Source organism: Melospiza melodia, chromosome 24 (genome assembly GCF_035770615.1).
Source record: "Melospiza melodia melodia isolate bMelMel2 chromosome 24, bMelMel2.pri, whole genome shotgun sequence".
Lineage (NCBI taxonomy): Eukaryota > Metazoa > Chordata > Aves > Passeriformes > Passerellidae > Melospiza > Melospiza melodia.
In genome coordinates, this window is record NC_086217.1 from 3,074,943 (window position 1) to 3,095,768 (window position 20,826).

Sequence of the window (20,826 nt, forward strand, 5' to 3'; positions counted from 1 at the left end):
ATTTTATGTTTTCTTTGCCTTTAACACCCAGAACTGAAATGAAGGCCACCTCTTAAACCAGCAGGGTTTTAGAAATGGCAACCTCTATTTTTGCTTAGGAAGGTCTTGAGTCCATAGTTTGAGTCTGAGGCTTTCCAGAAGCAGCACTGCCCTGCAGAAGCTGTCACGAGAAAGGGCCAGCACAGAGCCAGGTAGGGAAAATGATTTATTCAACATGCAGCAGCACAAATGCATTGGAGATGTATGTACAGGTAGGACTGCTGGGGATGAAGCAGACACCTCACCATACAGACAAGGAACATTCATGGTTTAATTTCCAAAGCAGCAGGACCGTGGTGTGTGTCCATGTCTGAGTGGCTGCTGCTGCTGAAAGCACCTGTGCTCTCCTGCCTTCCTCCAAGTCACAGTGAGATCCACATGCAGGGAAGCAGTGCCCTGCTCCTCAGGACACACCACCCAGGCACTGCCCCAATGCCTACTGTGTCTAAAGTGCTGGCAAGAACATGTCTGAGGCAGAAAGAATTCTCTCCTTGTCCATTATCTCCCAGTCCATCAATTTAAAACAACTTTCTTTAGTATCCAAACAACCCATCCCTCTCCCCTGGCTTCTGCACCAGGAGCTGACAAGGCTGAGCTCTCCACAGGCTTCAGAGCAGGACAAGCCTGAATTCCACCTTCAGGGGTTCCTGCAGCTGCCTGGTACCTCTGATGAGGGCCTGAGGCTTGTGAATCCCATTTTTTCATTTATAGGGATTTTTAGTCTGCAGCATAGTAAAGAAAATTCAACTATGAATAACTGCAAGCTGTGTTTGCAGCAATGGTTTTACAGCCACCATTCAATCCAGCATCATGTTCTCCTGTGGAGTTTTCCTACATGAGGCAGGAGCCTCTGTACTGCTTTTCTCTGTGATGTCCCCACTCCACGTTTGAGAAGAGCTGACAGCCCTGCTGGAAATGCAGAGCTGAGTGTCCAAGGACTGAGCAGGCACCTCTCCGTGTTCGTGTCAATGGGTGTTAAAAACCCCCATTAATTTACAACAGTCTGTCAGGGCTCACTGAGGCACTGCTTGAGACTGGAAACTGAGAAGAAAGAAGGGGCTGCTGGAACCAAGTTGTAGTGATTTACACCTTATTTCTAGGAGGTTGCAGCTAAGGGATCAGCTCTTCTGTAAGCACTGATGTCCAGCAAAACTCTTTTCCCCTTTGTGGGGACAATTGCACTTTGCCACTTAATACAGGGAACAAAGAAAATGGGGCATTAACCCAGCACAGGCCCCATCACAGCCCAGAGGAGCCTCTTCCTTTCTCTGCCTGCTTGTTCTGTTTTAATACTCTGCGGCTCGATTATTTACATCTTGTAGGTCATTGTACTCAGCTCAATAAAACACAGTATTTGACTGTACCAGTAACACTGCCTGCATGAGGGGACATGAGAGGCATCTCTCCTTATCCCTGGATTCAGTCACTTGCCCTGACTAGTGATTGTAAAGACAGTTCTGTGCTCCAGGTGCTGCCCTCCTCCAATACTGACCAATACCCTCCAGCCCTCCTTCCTCCTCACCATGCAATTTCCTCTTTTCCCCACACTACGGAATGCAATGAAAGCAAAAAAATAACCAGTGCAACCATTTGCAGACAAAACTCAGCACCAGCTGCCCCAAATGGATGCCCCAGGGTGGCAGCCAGCAGCATAAAATAAATAGAACAAGTAAAGATACAGCAGTATGGCACACACGGAGCGAGGGGCTGCTTACACGGGCCCTTGGGAATGAAGCAGGAGAGGGGGAAGGGAGCTAAGTGCTGTTTCAGTGTAAAAAAGGAAGCATTCCCTCATGGAGCAGCATTACTGCTCAGCATGCTCACGGCCCGTGTGGCACAAGGAGGTCACAGGCCCAGGAGGGGCTGGCAGGGCTCTGCGCTCGCTCGCGGCATCATCACCCCACAGCCTGTCGGGATCTCTGGACAGCAGTGCAGGAAAAGCCAACTAAATCCCCTTCTGCTGACAGGTCTTCCCTCAAAATACAGTAACTTCAAGTTTAATAGAGTGGAAGATAGAACCAGATTCACCCAGAGGTCAAAGTAAAAGCAGCCAGCAGCACCTGTGGCTGGCTGCCTCTCAGTTCATGCTTGGCATAAGTGTTCCAGGGCCCCTTCAAACGTGGGGCACAACATTCTGGACTAAAGCTACAAGCAGAGTGGTCAGGACATGTAAACAAAGCTGAACATCACCAGTGGATAGCATGTGTGTCCCTCCCCACGGCACATCCGTTCCAGTCCTGTGGGATCCTGCCCTGGTCCTGTCAGAGTCTCTGGCAGTGCCCTAAGGTCATAGATTCCCCCACTGCTCCACCGGGGGAAACTGATCCACTTCACCCACTTCTGTGCTGGGCTGATCTCCCAGGGTGAAGGTCAGTCTGTACCTCAGCCTCACCTTCTCCTGCAGGAAAGACAAAACCCAAAAGCAATGTGAGAACAGTCCCAGCTCAACAGCCCTGAACAAAACACTTCACTGTTACAGCTCTACAGAGAGCACAAGACTTCTGTTGTGCAGAGCAGGGGCAGGAGGGCTCAGGTTAAGTTCATTGAGTTCAGCTATTTACAAACCTGAGTTATTCACCTTACACTTTTCATACCAAAAAACTTTTACTGCTTAGCATGGAGCAGAAGGAGAAAAGCATGAATGACCTGTGAGCACAGACATGGCCAGTTGCTCAGCTGCTCTCCCAAGAGCCTAAAGACTGCTGCTGGAAAAGTTCCAAAAATTACATTCCTCATCATGTGGAGGACGATAAAACAGTTCCTGCTCTGAAAAATGCCTTGCAATCCAGTAAGCATGAGATGGAAGCAGCCCTTCAATCAAGCCACAAAATTTTTTAAACACCCACTAAACCTCTCTAACATTCATCCTTTTATCTGAGATTTCAGCTGATACTTGAAGGGCACTTTCATTGTAATTCTCAAGTATAAACATTTTAATTTGTCAAACAATTAGAAAGTCCTTCAGCTTTGTGCTTGCAGAGCTGGCTGACTGCATGAGTGACTACAGCAAGGAAAAACATCTTCTCAGATGCTCCTAGCATCATCAGCAGAAAGGGAAGTGTCAACCCCATTGTGTCCCTGGTCACAGAGAATGATGGAACAGACAAGATCTGACATTTGCCTGCTGGTTCATCAAAAGTACTGCTACAGCACCAGTTAATTTAGCATTGATCTAATTATCAGCAAAGCCAGGCACCTTCAATGCACAGGAGAGTCAAACTCCTGAGGCAGCTTTGCTTCCCTTTAAAGCTGAGCCTGACATGGTCCTTGCCCTTTGCCTGGAAGAAGTACACTGCCCCTTCTCATGCCTCTCCCTGCCAAGACTGTTGGGAAGAGCCTCCTGTAGCCCTGAACTGAAACACCAACATTCCATAGTAACCACTTCTGGAGGGCCCATTAGAATCACAGATAAATCAGGTTGGAAAAGACCTCCAAGATCATCAAGTCCAAACTTTTAGGAACAAACAGCTGTAGCTGCTCAAATGTTTGGTCCCACCCCTGCACAGAGTTCAGCTGATATCAAGCATGTCTGAAGAGAGCAGGATAAACCCCAGTGCCCCTCTCACCTTGGAAGGATTTGCCAGAAGCATGACCTGGGTGATGGCAGCTGGTGGCTGGATGGGATTGAAGGGAGACAGCTCAGTGCCAGAGGGTGGCTGTAGCTTCACCTTCATGGACTGCAAATGAAACAGAAAACACAACCTCAGGGATGATCTCCTGCCCTGGGGACAATGAAGGATGCATGCACAGGCTGGGGGGACAACAGCCCATATCCAAATGGAAGAGAATCAACCCACAAGTGAGAATGAGGGAACAAGAGCCAGCCCAGCTTGCAAAACACAATAGGAACAAGCAGATCTTGACTTATCCTGCTCAGTGTTTTCTGCCTCTGACAAGAATCTTTTTGTTCTGGAAAGAGCACTGTGGAAGCCCAGGGCACTGGGAATATTTCTCTGTCTGCCCTGACCCCCAGGGGAGCACTGACTTTGACCCTCATTCATGCTGAAAGTTTCCTAGCCTTCAAGATAAACTGGAATCCACAAAAGTGTGAAATAGATTATAGAGAGTAGTGTAGGTGTATCACTGGGTGAGAAATTGAGGTTTTGGGATTTTTAGTGTGTTGTGGATGGAAGCAAGATGGAGGGCACAGGGTGCCATCCTGGGTTTCTTCTTCATGCTTCTTCCTCCTTCATGGGTTTGGGTGGCATTTTGTAATTGGGCAGCAAAGTCTGCATTGGGGGCTCTTTGGGATCAGTTATTGGGTTAAAAGGGAAAATAATCTAGGTGTCAGTTCTTAATTGGATAATTTAGTCCTAAAAGACCTTGTAACAAGAGATTGTTGGCCATTTTGTGCCTTCTAATGAAAAGCTGCTGAACTCACAGTAGTGAGACTGTTTTACTGATAGGAAATAATAAACACCCGAGTCTGAACATGAATTACTGTCTCAAGTGCCACAAAAACCAACAACCGGTATCCCCACAAGCAGAGCCTGTGGAAAGGTCAGAGCTGGCTGTGCCAAGCCCCAGAGTCCACGGCCAGGCCTCCCTGGCTGCAGTGCCACGTGTGCCTACCTTGGGCACGGCCGCCTGCAGCACGATGTTCCTGACGGGCAGCGGCGCCGTGTTCAGCATGGACACCACCACCACCAGCACGTCCGAGCGGCCGGGCGGGCACTCCCGGGCAAAGTGCAGCAGGATCCGGAAGCCGTTCTTGTCGTAGGCTGTCACGGGCAGGGCACTGCCTGACAGGGGGACAAGGGAGAGCATCCAGGTTTGTGCTGCAGCACAAGGCCTGAGGCAGATGTTGCAGTGTGTTGTAACATCCTGTTTTAAACGTCCGTGTCCCTTCCCCAGGTGTGCCAATACCTCTCTTCCTCTTCCCCCCTCGCCCCCTTGCTGAGTGAGTTCTGTTAATCAGGCTTAACATTCCAGGAAGGTCTTCCTGCGGTTGGTCAAGTTCAAAGGATGCCCCTATGCCCAGAGGTCATTGGCCTGTCTGGGTGTCATCCTCCCCTGAGACCCTGCCCCTCTCACCTGGTTGGTGGCTCACCTGCCCCTTCCCTCCGGAGCTTAACAGGTCAGTCAGACCATGTGCTCGGGATTCTGTTGGAGCTGTTACCATGATTCAGACCTCTGTGACCATGGAATAAAACTCTGGATATAAACCCTCCAACAGAATCCTCTCCTTTTCCTCCTCACCTTAGCCTGAAGCCTTCCCTCCTGAGGTAAATGGAGTTCCTACCAAGCCTGGACTTGTTCAGTGCCCAGCTGCAACCTCCAGCCAGCCAAAAGTGTCTCTGGGATGAAACACCACAGTTGCTGCCTTTGGCCCAGCAGCAAGGGTCAGACTGGGCCAGGCACAATCTACCTGGAAATATTGGGATTCATATTCCAATAAGGCAGCACCAGGTAATCAGCATGTTCAGCTGGAGCTGCTCATCCCTTCTCTCTATTTAATGAAATTTGACAAGAAGCTTTGCCTTTAAAAGTATCCAGAGCAAAGTGAAAAACCTGAAATACTTACTGGGTTTAATGGATTCCAGGGGAACGTGGACATTGGCCAAAGAAATTTCAGGTGCTTTCACGGGACTGCCTTGCTGCTGGAATGATGTTGGCTGGAAGAGAGGACTTCCTGATCCAGCAGGGCAGCTGCTTGGGAAGGGAGCTGGAGGGGGCCCAGAGGCAGTGGCTGCCAGCCCTGCAGGTGCTGCTAATGGGGCAGGGGTGACAGTGCTTGGCAAAGTCACCCCAGGGAACACTGAAGGTGTCACCATGCCTTGGGTGGCACTCCTGCAAGAGAGACAGAAAAGCCATGGTGAATGGAGCTGGAAGGGAAGCAGGAATTTCACCAATATCCAGAGGTAACAGCTTAACACAAGGACAAAGCAGCAGCCTGGAGTCAGGCTGGAGTCTGTGACTCTGCACAGTCTCACATGAGAACTACAAGGACAAGGGTGGGGGTCAGGTTGGGGTCACTTCTCTAAGTCAGGAAGGAAATGGGGCCTCCTGTACCTTAACAGCTAATTGTCCTTCACACCACACCTTTGGGTCAGGTAACAGTACAGCTGTGTGCTCTGCCTGCCTTTCCCTCCCAGAGGTGGGAAACTCATATTAGTTTGTAAACTGAAACCTCTGAGAAGAAAAATCCCAATCCCACATTTCTACCAAAGCAGAGAATTGAAAGTCACCCTCAGAATCTGGCACTGCAGTGAGCCTGGCTTCTAACTGCAGAGCCAAAGCAAAGTCAGGACTTTTGGTTACCCTTTGGCTTCTTCAAGGAGTTGTCCCAATGCATCCATCTTATGTGACATATTGCCCCCCACAGACGAGCTGAAGTAGCCAGGAGCAGCTGGAATATTCTTAGGAGGCCCTGCAGGGGCAGCTGGCACAGCAGGAAATACAAACGGTGCTGAGTTTGGGGCTGGGATGCTGGGAGCAGGCTGGGAGGCTGGGAAAGCAGAAGGCAGCGTGGCTGAGGTCCCACACGTGCTCTGTGATGTGGGATGGAGGAGGGGATTCCCTGCAGGGTTGCAAGCAACAGTCACCATCTTCGGATTAAAGAAATCCAGGTCCAACTGCTCATTCTGGAAGAGAGGACAGGCAGATGCTCTAACTCACTGCTGGCCCTGATGCAGAGATGGCACTGCTCTCTTACAGAGGGACAAAGGTTTACCACAAAAACAGGTTCTGGGTGACAAGCAGCAAAGTCTGTGGCCTAAGACAGGGCTACATCTGATGTGTAATTTAAGCAAAGCAAGGACTAACATCATGGGGACAGATGGAACACTGAGAAAGCCAGGTTCAGGGATACCTACTCTGCTTAAACACAGCTATCCCACATTTTGGGGCTAAGCCAGACTGCCCCTTTGCCTGTGTGTGTGATCACATGCTTTTCCAAGGTGACAGTGTATCCTGAGACCTCCCACAACATCAGTCTCTCTCTCCCTCCCTCCCCTTCCCCGAGACTCCTCCTCTGTACCTCAAACATGCTCCACTGATTGTTCTCTGAGGTCTCCTTCCCTGCTGCAGGGGCTGGGTCATTCAGGCCTGAAGGGAAAAACAGGAGGAGAAAATGAATTCAGTCTAATTCTTTGGCTGCTGTTTCAGTACCATCAAAACTTGATTCAGTTCTTCCAGAGCCCAAGAACCTGATGAAACACTGAGATGGACTGCAAGTCTGTGATGAGGAAGAGACTGACAGCACCAGCAGCCAACAGTCATGCCCTGCACACAGCTCTTCTAACCCATCCTGATTAGCACTGCCTTCTGCTGTTCACACCTGGGCTCCACAGACAGGCATCCTGCAGGCTCCTAGGCACAGCCCCTCTGAAGTACCTTCTCCTTAGCACAATGTCCCACCAGCCCCAGAGATCAGACTCCAATTGCACTAAACAGTTACTTTCTTGCAGCCAGCTCTGGGAAGATTTTAATACTGACTCACTGACCAGGGCTCATACTCAGAATGATGCAAGGGAGCGTTCCCTGGAACCCAGGAACACGGAGAACACAAAAGCAGCCTTTCTTAGGATGGATTGAGCAGCCCTTTTGCAGACCCCTCACAGCAGCTTACCCAAGCACAGGAGCTCCTCATCCAGCAAGGACAGGGAGTTGCTGGCGCTGCCCTGCTGAGCGGGCGCCGTTTCCCCCTGGCTGGCGGAGCTGCGCGGGGGCACGAAGGCCTGGGGAGGAGGAGGGAGGATGGGGATCTCAGCTGGGCCAGGGGCTGGGCTGGGGGCTGGGCTGGGGGCAGCTGCCAGGCTCCTGGGGGGCAGCGGAGGCGGCGGCGCGCTGCTGACGTCCAGTCCAGCCAGGTCGATCAGGGTGTTGAGATTGTTGGTGGAGTTACTGCCTGCAGCAGACAGGAGAAGAGCACTACTAGGAAAAAAAGGCAAAAGGCTCAGAGCAAACCCAGTGTGTGCAAGAAATTAGCAGAGAGATCCTCATCCGAGCATGGCTTATGGCTCTTTGTAACAGAGAAAGGATTTTTGCTGTCTGGACTATGTAAATCAACACAGACACTTAAAAGGATGAAATTCGTGATCTCTTAAAAAATCTTTTGAACTCAGATGAAGCTTTGGGAGATCCTACAGCATTATAATAAACAGGGGTTATCAGAGATCTGGAAAGCTGAAGGAAATTCATACTATCTCAATCTTCATATTTAGAACAGTCTTGTCCCTGTAAGATACTGCCAGGCAGCAGCAAAAATGTTTGAGTCTCAAGTGGTAATTCTGTCACACTCATGTCCAGAGCTTTCAATGGTGAAGTTCAAGTGTGAAATAGGCAACTGGCCTGAATTCACAGATTGGAATTACTTGCAAAACCAGGAAAAGGATCCCTGGTCCAGCTCCTACTCTTCAGCTCTTGTTCGATAAAATGTTAAATGTTTTTGATTAAATTATCTTCTTCTTACACATTACCATTAAGAAACAGGACAAATGTGGGGAGGAAAATGTATGAGAACTTCCAGCCACACAAACTGCTCACACGGAGGTTTGCTACTGATGTCATCAAAGGTCTCAATAATATGGACTGAGCAATGGAGAATGCAAAGCTGCAGCACTGCAGCTGTCCAGAATTGTTTATTCACTGCTCAGAAGCCTTCTTGTTCCTCTCTGATTCACAAACTGTTGGCCACAAGAACCATCAAAAGCTACTTTAACAAAACAGGAAACATTGCTCAAAACACTTAGAACTGCAGGATTCAAAAATTAAACAATTGGCTTCCCAGGAACTCACCTTCCACTACAGACATCCCAGGGAGATCCACTTCACCATTCATCACTTGCCCTTCTATTATTTTTTTATAAGAATTTATCACACGTGATAAATTGTCACTGGCCTGCAGAATATCCCCTACAAGAGAGATAAAAATGACCTCCAAGGCTTTAGTCACTTTGTTCCCACTAATGCTGAGAGTGCTCAGTTTTCAGCTAAATAATCAGCAAGAAAACCCATGAATATTTTGCTATGAGCTCCATCACTCTGCCTGTGCCACATTTCTATAAGCAATACCCTGACCTTTTCTAGCTCCACACACATTGCAGTACCAAGAACAAAATGAGCCCAAGGTTGTTCCCCACAGCAACTCCCTTCCCCTCCCAAAGCAGCAGCTGTCCCCCATTACTGCTCCCATCCCCCTGAACCAACTTTACTGTCCAGTCCTAGCCTGAACTGAAATGATAAGCACAAAGAGAGAAGGCCTGTCCTTTATTAAAGCAACAGGAACCCACAGTGAGGAAATGACTTTATAGCTGAACCCTTACAAAGGCAAGGAGCTCAAAAGCAACTAAAAAGGAAAAGTGTGGTTTAGTTTACCCAAACTGCTGTCATTATCCTCTGTCTCACTGGCCAGCTTGAACAGTGTCCGTCTTTTGGTTTCACACCTTTCGTACAGCTCCTGAAAGACAGATCAGGACAGAGGGTTTAACCAGCCAGGAGCCACTGCCAGCAGCACCAGTCAGCACAGAATGACCCCCAGAACAGACCAGTCTCACTCTGCTGACTGTGCCAGTGTGGCTGCACAGCCAGGATGGCCTCTGTGCCCAGCTCACAATGCCCAGCAGCGTTACATGAGCCTGGGCTAACACAACCTGCATTGCCAACACATTTCTCAGTCCTCCCTCACATCAGCACCTATGCTCAAGTTCTAATCCAAAAGACATGTTCCTTCCTTGTACAGCAGTCCCTAAAAAAGCAGAATCATGCTTCAGCAATTAGGCTTCAATTGTACTGCAACCACTACTGAGTCTGCACCCACACAGCAGAAAGGTGGCAGTAACAAAATGGTTCACAGAAACAAACACGTTTCTTACTACTCTTCAAAGACTTTGTTGTTAAAAATAAGTGGGTTTGATTTTTTTAATAAGATAATGTGCAATTCTTAAAGGCTCTGGGCCTACCAAGTCATCCCCGGTGATCGTTTTGATTTTCTCTGATGTCCTCCTAAGCCTGAAACACAAGCTAAAACTTTTCCTCTGAAGAGGAGGGACTATTTTCTGCCCCATTTAGCCTTTATTTTATTCATCCACAGTGCTGCAACAGACAGTTATGACCTGCAAGCTGTGTGCCCTTATAGGGTCCAGAATTACAAACTGCAGCTTCTAGGTTCTGCCAAGCTGCACCTCTGGAGAACAGCTGCACCTCACTTCAAGCATAGATGAAATGGAGCTACTCCCCACCCAGTCTTTTGGTGAAAGGCACTAAAAACATGGATATTTTCTTGCCTGCTGTCTGCAGCAACTGCTCCTGTTTCTCACCACTGCTCTCCATTTTACTGCAGTGTTTGTAATTCTCTGCAAAACTCAAGTCTGAGTTTTGACAGGACTGACTCCAGGATTGCTGGGAAGAAGGAGCAGCTCAGACCCACCTTCATGAGCTCCCTGTCAGCCTCTGATGAGTCCTCTTTGCTGTAATGAACCAGCATCTCATTCAGCAGCTTCACGTTGTTGTTCACCTCCTCCAGCGTGTGCATGCGCTTTGTCACCTTCTGGATCCGAGCCTCATCCTTCAGGGTGGAAAGCACAGACAGAAAGGATGAGTTTCCTTCTGAAAGCTCACAGCAACACAAACACAGATATTATCTGCCAATGTGTCAAGTAACTACTATTAAAGATTAAGCCAGAAAAAAGGAAACAAAACCCTTCTTCATTCGTGTGAAGCTTTGTTTATTTTATTGTCTTTTCACCACCATTCTGAAATTACAGGCAACCCCATATTTCCAAAAAGTCTCATTAGATAGACTTCAATGTATAATTACACCACTAAAAAAGTTCCAAGAAGTTTCTTTCTGTCCTTTTCAGAAGACTTTTTTTTGTTCACTTGATGCCACTTAACAAAAGAGAGGTGTTTGAGGCAAAGCATTTACTAGAAACAACAAGCACACTCTGGTGGAAAATGTCCACCCATCTCTGACTGGAGATTTCAACTGAAGACGTAGGAGAATCTGCCCTGGGGACAAGAGGAGCTTGAATGAAGTATCTTGGTAACCTATACAACCACTACAGTCCAGAAGGCATCCTTTTATTTGCCAGAATCCCAGTGAGTCATTTCCTGGACTCCAGAGACTGGAATGACTGCCATGGGTGGATGCAGCACAGCTCTGCAAACAGGAAGGTGTTTCCATGACTTGTTTGTGAGAAAAACCAGTCCAGTGACTCAGTCCTCAGCATCCAGGGGAGGTACCACAATGCTCCCATCAAACCTTGATATGAAATCCCACCCTGAGTGATGGGAATGTGGTTATTTACAAGAGACATTCAATTCCTGCCCCATCATCCACCAGAGACACCAACTGTAGACACAAACATCAAATTTCTGTGACACAAACATCTCCTAGGTACAAGCTAGAGATCAAATCCTAAGCTCTCCACCATTTGAAGTCAAACTGCTTAAAACCTGGAAAGCAGACTGCTTACCTGAACCAATCCTACGGGAATTTCTTACCTCTTTTACCATGGATTTTATAAGTTTGTTGGCCTCTTGTAAATCATCTGGGTTTTTGCTTTTCAGCAGCTTGGCTAGGAGCTGAAAGACAAGAAAATTATAGTCAGGAAACAAATAAAGACCCTTGAGCAAAAGAAAAGGACTCCATATGAACAATTCAGGGGAAAAGGGATACAGCCCAGTGTTACAAAGCTCACATAGCTTCCATAGTTACAGGGACTTCAGCAGGAGTCATTGAGAGTTTATTATCTATGTGAGTTGCTGCATTCCTGCTTTTACACAGGACATATTCTGTGACATCTCAGTGACTTCTGGCACTAGACAGTTATTCCTCTCATACATTATTTTTCCTCCTGTGTGTGAAACATTCTCTGCTTTCCAGTACTTCAGTAGGATGGCACTTTAACATAAGTAACCCCATAATGGTAACACAGACAAGGTCTTAACTGGAACTTTGGGTTAAGCAGGTGGACAAAGCAGTGAACCCTGCAAAAGTACAGATCATCCCCCCCCAAATAAAAGCCACATTATTATACTTTGCTTCCTTATTCTAAATGTGCACTGAGTAATCACTTTACATTAGTGATTTTGTCACAAGCCTTCACTATACCTTGGATTTCTCCTCATCATCAAACACTGGGTTCTTGGGACGAGGTGGTGGGGAAGGAATCAGAGTTCTGTCTGCAGGAATCACAGGATCAAACATGACAATCCCTGAAAGCAGAAAGGAATCCTGTGGGTCAGCACACACACTCACAGCAGGCAGGGCACACAGGTACTCCCAGGCTTCTCTCAGAGCCAACACACATCTCTCCAGTGAACAACACATCCACATCCCCAGGCTGACTTCACCTGGATGCTCTCCCAACCCCACAACATGAGATAAACTCTGCCTCTGAAGGGGAGGAACCATTTTCAGCCCCATTCAGCCTTTAGTTTATCCATCCACAGTGCTGCAAGGGACAGTTATGACTTCCAGTATGTGTGTCCTAATAAGACAGGATGGTTTCCAGAGCTTTCATGGAATCTATTTTTCTTGTGAAGCTACTGAGTTTTTTTCATTGTGCCTACACAAGAAATGTGTGTCAGCTGAACTAAAGGAACAGCTGCAAAGCCATTTAGTTAAAAGAACACAAAAAGCTACTTGGAAGCCCTTATTTAATTTAAATTAGACTTGTTCAAATAATCTAATAACTACTTCCATAAAAAAAAGAACTTAGAAAAGGCCCTTCAAACCAAAACAAAAGTATTTGCAAGGTATTTCACTAATTTAGTTAACTGAGCCAACTCAACCCTGCCCAAGGCATTTACATATAATGAAAAGCTTTTCAGAGAATTTCTCCCTTGTTCTATCTCCCCTCAGAGCTTGTCTTGATCCCATTTAATTAAAAGCTGTATATTTTGTGACACTCTTGCTCAAAGCCCAGGCTGGAGAGAATGCATGAGCGAGCAGCTGCCTCCCTACCTTGTCTCTTGAGCATGTAGTAGGCATCCTTGATTTTGGATTCCTCTGGCAATGCCACAGTCCAGCTGTACAGCAATTCAATCACTTTGGACTTCACCTTCTCTGAGACTCGGTCCCCCAGGTACTAAGTGTGGGAAAAAAGATCAAAATTCTTCATGTTCTTAATTTTTTTCTATAAATAAAGCTCTGTGAAAGCTCAGTGAAATACATTCAAAGGTGTATGATCCAAGTTCCAAGATGGTCCAAGGAACATCTCATTAGGAGGAAAAGGTGCTCCTCTAATAGGTTTGAAATAACAGTGAAGAGAAGCTTTGTGATTACCTTCAGCAAAAGAAAAAGCAGCTGTTCTGCTGGCTCCAGGATTTTGCTATTTTAAAAATTACAGCAGTACAGAGAACCACCCCCTCCTCTGTCTTATGGGAGAGAATTTGGGAATGCATTGCTGCATCAATCATGCCATAGGGAAGATTTTCAGCACATTAAACTCATCATGAATGCTGAGGGACTTAGCCTGGCACTCTTTACACAGCAAGTCAGCAGAATGAGGACTAGAACTCCATGGTGTGCTGTCAAACCTCTTGTTTTAACCTCTGCATCACATTTCTCTTCCACAATCACTGGAATTTTGTTTTTAAAAACAACACAGCCCAAGTTCTAGAAGCCCTTTAGAGCTACCTGAAGGATTAGAACAGCCCAGAGACTGTATAGTGATAGCAATTCAGTACAGCTTCCTGAGAAACTTAGTAAGGCATAAAAATCCCCCAAACAACAAGAGCTTAGCTAACAAATGCTCTTGAATATAGACTAATAAGTGCAATGAGCCAAACAGAACACTGCAATTATTTTGGATGCTGTCTGTAGCTTACAGAGGTCCAACAAAAAGCAGCTACAGCTGTAACACTCAGGGACTAACCTTTGGAGACACAACTTTTATTAACTCATTTAAAAAGCGAAACTTCCCAACTTCATTATGAAATCTTCTCCCACAATTCTTCATGCAAGCTTCCAGCACCTGCATTCAAGGAACAGAAACAGGGGCTGAAAGCAAAGGGAAAAACCCTACAGTAACACTATGTGCTCTGCTTAGAGGGGAGATAAAGGGCCCCTGTCAGGGAGACAAGTATTCCTGCTCCATGCAGACATCCCTCTCCCATCTTTAGGGATGGCACACCCGGTGTCCCACCCTCATCCAGGTGCATCTGGGTCTGTTTTATCTCAATACTTGGCCTCAACAACAGACACCAATCTTGCCTGAAGATAAAGGGAAGCAGCTCAAACTAACCCAGAGTTGTTTCTGGACACTTAAGGGATGGAACTGTGCTCCCTTGCACCTCCCACTCCCTCCCAGGATCGGGGCACTCAGCCCAGCTGACCCCATGGACACACCCTGTGCCCCTGCACCCCACCCAGGTGAGGCAATGGGACACATGCCTGGATTTAGGGGTAAGGACTACCTACTGTCAAGGCCTGCACTGCCTCCCATTCCTGTGGTGACTGGATTTTATGAGCCAGGAGTCTCACAGCTATCTGAGGCCTAGAACAGAACAGGTAAACACCAGGGAGGACTTTAACACCTTCACAAATTCTGCTGTTTAAACAAAGTGTCTTGCAAGTAAAAATGTTAAACATATGAAGCTCTGCCAGCATTATCAGTGATAACCCCATTTTACAGACTGGCAAATGGAATAATTTTGGCCAGATGAGAACCCTGGAGGTGCTGATCCTGAAATTAGAAGCAGATTCAGAATTCCCAGTTTCCCAGTGCTCAGTCTGGATTAGCCATGCTGCCTTTCACAGGAGAGGCAGCATCTTCTCTCTGTTGTAGCCAGCTCTTCCTTGTGATATCAGTATATATAAAAAAATTGTAAATGTTTGATAATGGAATTTCACACTTTAAACTGTGAACATTTATTTATTAAGTCTAGAGCAGTTTGGGACACCCACCCTTCAAGTTCTTTGTTGATCTGGTCACAGAATCCAATGATGTATTCCCAGTCTTCTTGCCTGTTGGATGGGTTGGTGGCTTTATCTTTGGCAAGGGAAAGAGAACATATTATCAATCAAGAGAAGAAACAGTGTAAAAAGTCACACATTTCCTAGAGAAAAGCATCTGACATCCACTGCCAGCTCTAACAAAGAAGAAAGTTCACACGTGGTATGTCTGTTCAGGGAAATGGGTGTGTCCAAGTTGAGACATCCAAACATCCAGTAAGAACCACTGCTTTCCAAAGAAAACAGGTGGCCAAATCTCAAGTGTTTAGAGACAGGCTATTCTCATATCCTTAAATGAGAGCACAGAATAAAATATTTCAGCTCACAGTTTCCTCTGCCTGAAATGCTGTCTCTTTCTATCTGGCTGTAACAATAAATTCTTTAAAGGTTAAACCCTCACACTTTCTACATATGAAATTATTTTTGTATTCCCTGGGAATTTTGCAGAAGGAAGAGCTGGAAGATCAGATGTTTAATATCAGTCACTTAGCATTAGCACTTGCCTTTGGAGTGCCAGCTGTTTTGATTGATGCCTGGGATTTGTGAACTGAAATTTATTATTATACATTGAGTTCTTCTTGCAGGTAATAAACACTGCAGCCTGCACCTGATCAGGAGCTCAAATCCAACATGCAGAAGCTAAGAGATCAACACTTCACTGACAGGGCTATTTCAGGCTCCTGAAGGATCCTCCCTCAAGCAGCAGGACCTCACTGACTGCACTGATTGCAGAGCAGTGAGGCCATCAGCACCTCTTTGCTTCTGAATGCATCTTCTCCAGGTATTTACTGAACCCCGATGCAGCAATGAATTTACAGGAGATCACATTCCTGCTTTAACCTAATTTTCCAGCCAAGATGACCAGACATAATGGTTTTTCTTTCTTGTAAGGGAAGAAATAACGTGCTGTACCTGTCTCTATATATCTAAGAGCTGGCCTTTAAGAAACCTTCCTAAAAATTTTAATATAATGGAAAGAGGTTTAGGAAATTAAATATTGCTTAGTCAGGTAGTATAGAGCAGGGGATGAAGGGCAGGAAAAAACCCAGCACACAATTCTGTACTTTCATCTCAGAGGGAAGCATAACAAAACCAACACATGCTGCATTACCAAGTGTCATTTTTTATCATCATTAAAACACATCCTTTTACCTTTCCAGAGACAGCTAAACAGCTGTCAGGCATCTACTCCAAACCCTCCCTTTCCCAGTGCACCTGAGCTCTCCTACTGTGCCCATCCTGCATGGTTTGCTCAGGTTTTCCTCCTCACTGGATGGTATTTGTAAAGCAAGTAAATGTTTCCATGGATGGCATGGTAAAATATTGCACTGGTGAATGAATCTCTGTGCCCATGGATGGCATGGTAAAATATTGCACTGGTGAATGAATCTCTGTGCCCACTGCTGACCTCCATGGGACCCCAGCTGAGCAGAAGGCAGCAGTGAGGGAGGAATGACTGCAAGGTAACATCCTGTAGAACTCACTAAGCTACCAGGCTGGTCTTAAGAGATTCAAGGGAAGCTCAGTTTAAAAGACAACTTCTGCAGAGCCAACCAACTGCTCCGAGCACGTGGCACCTAAACCTTATCACCACATTTGCAACTGATGAACACCATCATGAAACCATGGACTTAGAACAATCTAAAGCCTCTTCATGCAAGTCAAACAGCACTGTGGTGGTTTGGTGCTCCCAAGCACCTCTTGTGCTCAGCAGGCCCAGAAGAAAAATCACTCAGTTCCTGGCTGGAATTAAGGGAATTGACTTAATAAATGCAGGAGGAGCACAAACAGATAAGGACACACAACCAACTGGACCTTGATGGATGCATATCCTGAAATTAGGAAAATGATGTGGTACAAACAGGAAAATGTAACCAAGTTTCCTATGTTCAAAGTGTTAATTTTAAAGCTGTTCCAAAAACGTTTTGCAATGACACTGGATTATTTCATGCTCTCAGACTCATCTAAGTTTTTTCTGCAAAAGCTCTCACACAAAGACAGTGAAGTCTCAGAAGGAGAGAGTGACTGCCAAAGGGAAGTGCTGTTCCACATAAAGAAATTTCCTATTTCTAACATCCATAAAACCTCCATATGAAACCTTGGTTCATAAAAGTTAATGAGCTTGATCACAAGTCCTGCCCTGGCCCTGGAGATTGATGTGTTTGCATGACACAACACACCAGGGTGCAGGGATAGCTGTCCCCAGTCTCAGCACAGCCCCATGGACTCAGCCTCCCAGCACAGTGGAATCCCCTCACCTCACCTGCAGGAAGCTGTGTCACATCTATCAAGTTGTGACTTACAATCCTCTCTTTTTATGCAGAATGCTTAAAATGTGGGCAAGGAGCTTGTGTGTGCTGCCTTATAAATATGCTGAAAGGATTCAGTCCAGGATGAAGAGTTGGTGCTCTGGAATATCAAGTCTTTGGCTTTTCTGTTGAAACTGCAACCAAGGCCCATTTGGTACCAGTTATTTGCTTCCATAGACATTTGTCCACCTGGTCCCCTCCTGAAAATCCCATTTCACACTGGCAACCACATGAATCTAAGCTAGCAATCTGGGGACTGAAGTCTTGGCACTGCCCCAGTCCTGCCACCACTTCTGCCTCAGTTTTCAGCTTTAGTTTAAAATGTGCTCAGGACAAACAAAGCTGCTTCACACCCACCCTGAGTATCAGAGCCTCTCAGCCCTCAGGTGCTCTGCCAGACTGAAATGCTAATGAGGCAACATTCAGATTAATAATTAGATATGAAACAAAGGTGTTTGTCTTCCCTAGAGAGAAACCATACTGGAAAGCAGGGGACCACAGAGCAGCTGGAATGAAGAGAACCAGAGACCATTTACTGGCTGGTAACAAATGCTCCTGTTCTCTGGGTTCATTTCTCTACTGAAATGAGCCAAAAGCCACCCAACAAAGAGTTTCCCCAGGTCAGGCTTAGCCTGTGATTCCCAGCCCAGGCCTGTCCAGTCAGACTCTGCAGTCCTGGGCAGAAAAGAACACTGAGCCAGACAAACAAAGGAAAAAAGAAATTGAGACAGTTAAAATATTTTATCCATTTGCATTTCATCTGTTCCACAGTGGAACACTGCCTTAGCCTGACATGAGCAGGGTACAAGAAGCTTCTTTTTGGATGCAGCAGAAAAAGCAGCATTGGAGTCAAAGGCTCCAGTTGTGTTTGTACAGCTGGCATTATCTCCTAACCTTCTTGTGTTTCAGCTCAGAGCAGAAGCAGAGCCTGCCTGCCAGGAGGGGACAGGAAGGATCACCTTCTCTCATCCCAGCTGCCTGGAATGAGGCAGGACATGCAGATGATGCCAGATCATCCCAGGCTGAGGCGCAGATCTTGCTGCAGCAGCAGGACACGAGGATGATGTTACTTCATGGCTCTGTGACTCCACCTGATGCCAGAGGCAGGGCAGCAGGAAGCTGCACACCACCACAGGGGGGAAAAAAAAAAAATGGAACATTTTCAGTCAGAAATTCTCCATCTTCCCGTGGCTGGGAAGTTGGCTGTGCTGCTGAGCCGTTCCCTTAGGGGGGTACAGCATGGCACATCCTCAAGGCTGGCATCAGCCACGGCTTTGCCACGAGCACAGAACCCCCTCGGGCATGGCACATCCTCAAGGCTGGCATCAGCCACGGCTTTGCCACGAGCACAGAACCCCCTCGGGCATGGCACATCCTCAAGGCTGGCATCAGCCACGGCTTTGCCATGAGCACAGAACCCCTCGGGCATGGCACATCCTCAAGGCTGGCATCAGTCACTGCTTTGCCACGAGCACAGAAACCCCTCGGGCATGGCACATCCTCAAAGCTGGCACTAGCCACGGCTTTGCCATGAGCACAGAACCCCCTCGGGCATGGCACATCCTCAAGGCTGGCACCAGCCACGGCTTTGCCATGAGCACAGAACCCCCTCGGGCATGGCACATCCTCAAGGCTGGCATCAGCCGCGGCTTTGCCATGAGCACAGAACCCCTCGGGCATGGCACATCCTCAAGGCTGGCATCAGCCGCGGCTTTGCCATGATCACAGAACCCCTCGGGAGGGCAGGGCAGAGCCGGGAGCTGCAGCAGCCCTGCCCGCCCGGCCCCACGGCTCCGCTCCCTGCGATGGGAGGGGCGATCCAGCCACACCACAGCGATCCCTGTAGCAGTGACCTGGCAGAAAAGCATCCTCCTAAATCTGACAGCAGCACTCAAGGCTTGAAAAATGTGTGCCCCGCTGCAATCAGGCTCGCTGCGATGCTCCTCACAGTGAGTAAGGCCTTTGCAACTCTTCCCTGTAGCCCCTTGGCCAAGGACACATCACCTCTCCCTTAACTTCCTCAATTAAAAAATATCCCCAGAAAACAAGCAGTCAGGAAGCATTCCAGGCTATACAACCCAAATTATCTTTCCTACTAGAGACATTTTCACACACAAACTGAACTGGGTGAGTCAGCTCTCCTCAGAGAAATATTGCAAGGAAGGGATGTGGGTGTTCCTTCTTGTGTCTCACTGGCTACAACAAAAGATATTGACAAATTGTGGGAGTTCAGAGGAGGAGCAAAATCGGTAAGGGGACAGAAGGGATTGAGCTAAATTGAGAATAGATGAAAACATCTTTCAGCCAGTAACTCGGATAACAGACCATGACAGCATGTACATGTTTGAATTTTATATAAAAATACCAAGAAAGAAGGAGTAATCTTGTTTATGGAAGGAGAGTTCCAAGGGTAACAGGTTTTGCAGTCTGAGGTATTTGGGGTAATGACCATCTGCTGTTTGCCCAGTACCTGACTACTTGGAACTTCACTTGCTGCCATAATCAAACAAAAAAAGGAGAAGAAAATCTAGGCAACAGGCTATGATGTGCAGCATGGCCTCCCAGGGACAGCAGCAGGAGCTCCTGGGCGTTAGAATATATAGAAAACAATGACAGTTATGACTGATTTGTTCAGGAATCACATCCCTGTGTTCGGTACAGTCAGAGGCCAAATGCCATGGGACAGACACACAGGCAGGGGACACTCAGCAGGGGCTGGGCACCAACAAACAACGGGGGATTGTCCCCTCTAACCTTTAAGGCACCTTAGCCTGACAAAGGGGTTTGATACATTCCAGCCTGTACGGAACGGATGTCCACAACTACCCTGAAACTGCAGCCAAGCATAAAGCAGGATTTGTCTGCTTGAACATCACAGTTGTGTAACACACGAATAAATTAATTCATCTGGGAACCCCCACAATTCTGAACCTCACGAACAGCACTCAGGCTGTACACTCGACGGGCCAGGGAAGGGAAGGGAAGAGACGGGAGGGACAGACGCGGACCAGGACCCTTTATGGACAAGCAAAAGCAGCAGCCTGGCAGGGCCGAGCCGCAGAGCTGCCCGGTGCCCCCGGTCCCGCGGGGAGCTGCCACCGGCCCCGGCCCCGGCCGCGCCCCACACCGAGCGCACCGCCGGGAGGGGAGGCCCCGGCTCTTCCCCCGGGTGCCCAGACCCCGTGCCCGGTGTGCCGAAACTCCCCCGTGCCCGGGGGGCTGTGCCAGCCCGTCCCCAGGGCGCTGTCACCCCTCGGCCTCCCCGGGACGGCCCCGGCTCTCCCGCCCAGCTGAGGGGGGTGGCGGGGTCGGGCGAGCGGAGGCTGCAGGGAGGCGCTGGGAAGGGGCTGAGGGCTCGGGGGGCAGCGGGGCCGGGGTCGGAGGGGGCCGGGCAGTGCCCGCACGCCCGCGGTACTCACTCAGCCACGACTCCAGGCTCTCCCCGTCAGCCTCCGCCATGTTGCCGGAGCGACCCGGGGCCCCGCCCCGCCCGCGCGAGAGCCGCGCGAGGGGGGCGGAGCCAGCGGTGACTCCGCCCCCATCCACAGTGGCCCCGCCCCGCGCGGCGGCGCGCGC

At 48.0% G+C, this 20,826-nt stretch overlaps 1 protein-coding gene across 3 annotated transcripts; it reads right to left on the bottom strand.

Annotated features, from left to right (window-relative positions):
• Positions 1-192: 192 nt before the first annotated feature.
• On the bottom strand, positions 193-20,750 carry GGA3 (golgi associated, gamma adaptin ear containing, ARF binding protein 3). 3 transcript variants are annotated; one of them, XM_063175931.1, is made up of 18 exons: positions 20,670-20,732; positions 18,210-18,369; positions 14,894-14,978; positions 14,408-14,483; positions 13,863-13,961; positions 12,950-13,073; positions 12,095-12,198; positions 11,485-11,565; positions 10,409-10,546; positions 9,358-9,439; positions 8,779-8,895; positions 7,610-7,888; positions 7,019-7,086; positions 6,301-6,623; positions 5,564-5,829; positions 4,612-4,781; positions 3,606-3,716; positions 193-2,437 (listed from the first exon to the last, which is right to left on the bottom strand). In XM_063175931.1, exons 2-18 carry the CDS (start codon positions 18,217-18,219, stop codon positions 2,327-2,329), a joined length of 2,244 nt encoding a protein of 747 aa, XP_063032001.1. In that variant the 5' UTR covers positions 18,220-18,369; positions 20,670-20,732; the 3' UTR covers positions 193-2,326. The 3 variants fall into 3 exon arrangements, with proteins under 3 accessions (XP_063032001.1, XP_063032002.1, XP_063032000.1); XM_063175932.1 differs by having other exon boundaries at positions 14,404-14,483; positions 18,145-18,369; XM_063175930.1 differs by lacking the exon at positions 18,210-18,369 and having other exon boundaries at positions 20,670-20,750.
• Between the last annotated feature and the right edge of the window lie 76 nt (positions 20,751-20,826).

What these genes read in the sequence shown, in the direction of transcription:
- GGA3 (XM_063175930.1), bottom strand. Translation starts at nt 20,709, where the DNA reads ATGGCGGAGGCTGACGGGGAGAGCCTGGAGTCGTGGCTGA. An exon ending in CTGACAGGGAGCTCATGAAG is followed by an intron (nt 9,440 to 10,408) that starts GTGGGTCTGAGC and finishes TCTGTCTTTCAG; the next exon opens with GAGCTGTACGAAAGGTGTGA. An exon ending in CTCCTTGAAGAAGCCAAAGG is followed by an intron (nt 5,830 to 6,300) that starts GTAACCAAAAGT and finishes TCTCTCTTGCAG; the next exon opens with GAGTGCCACCCAAGGCATGG.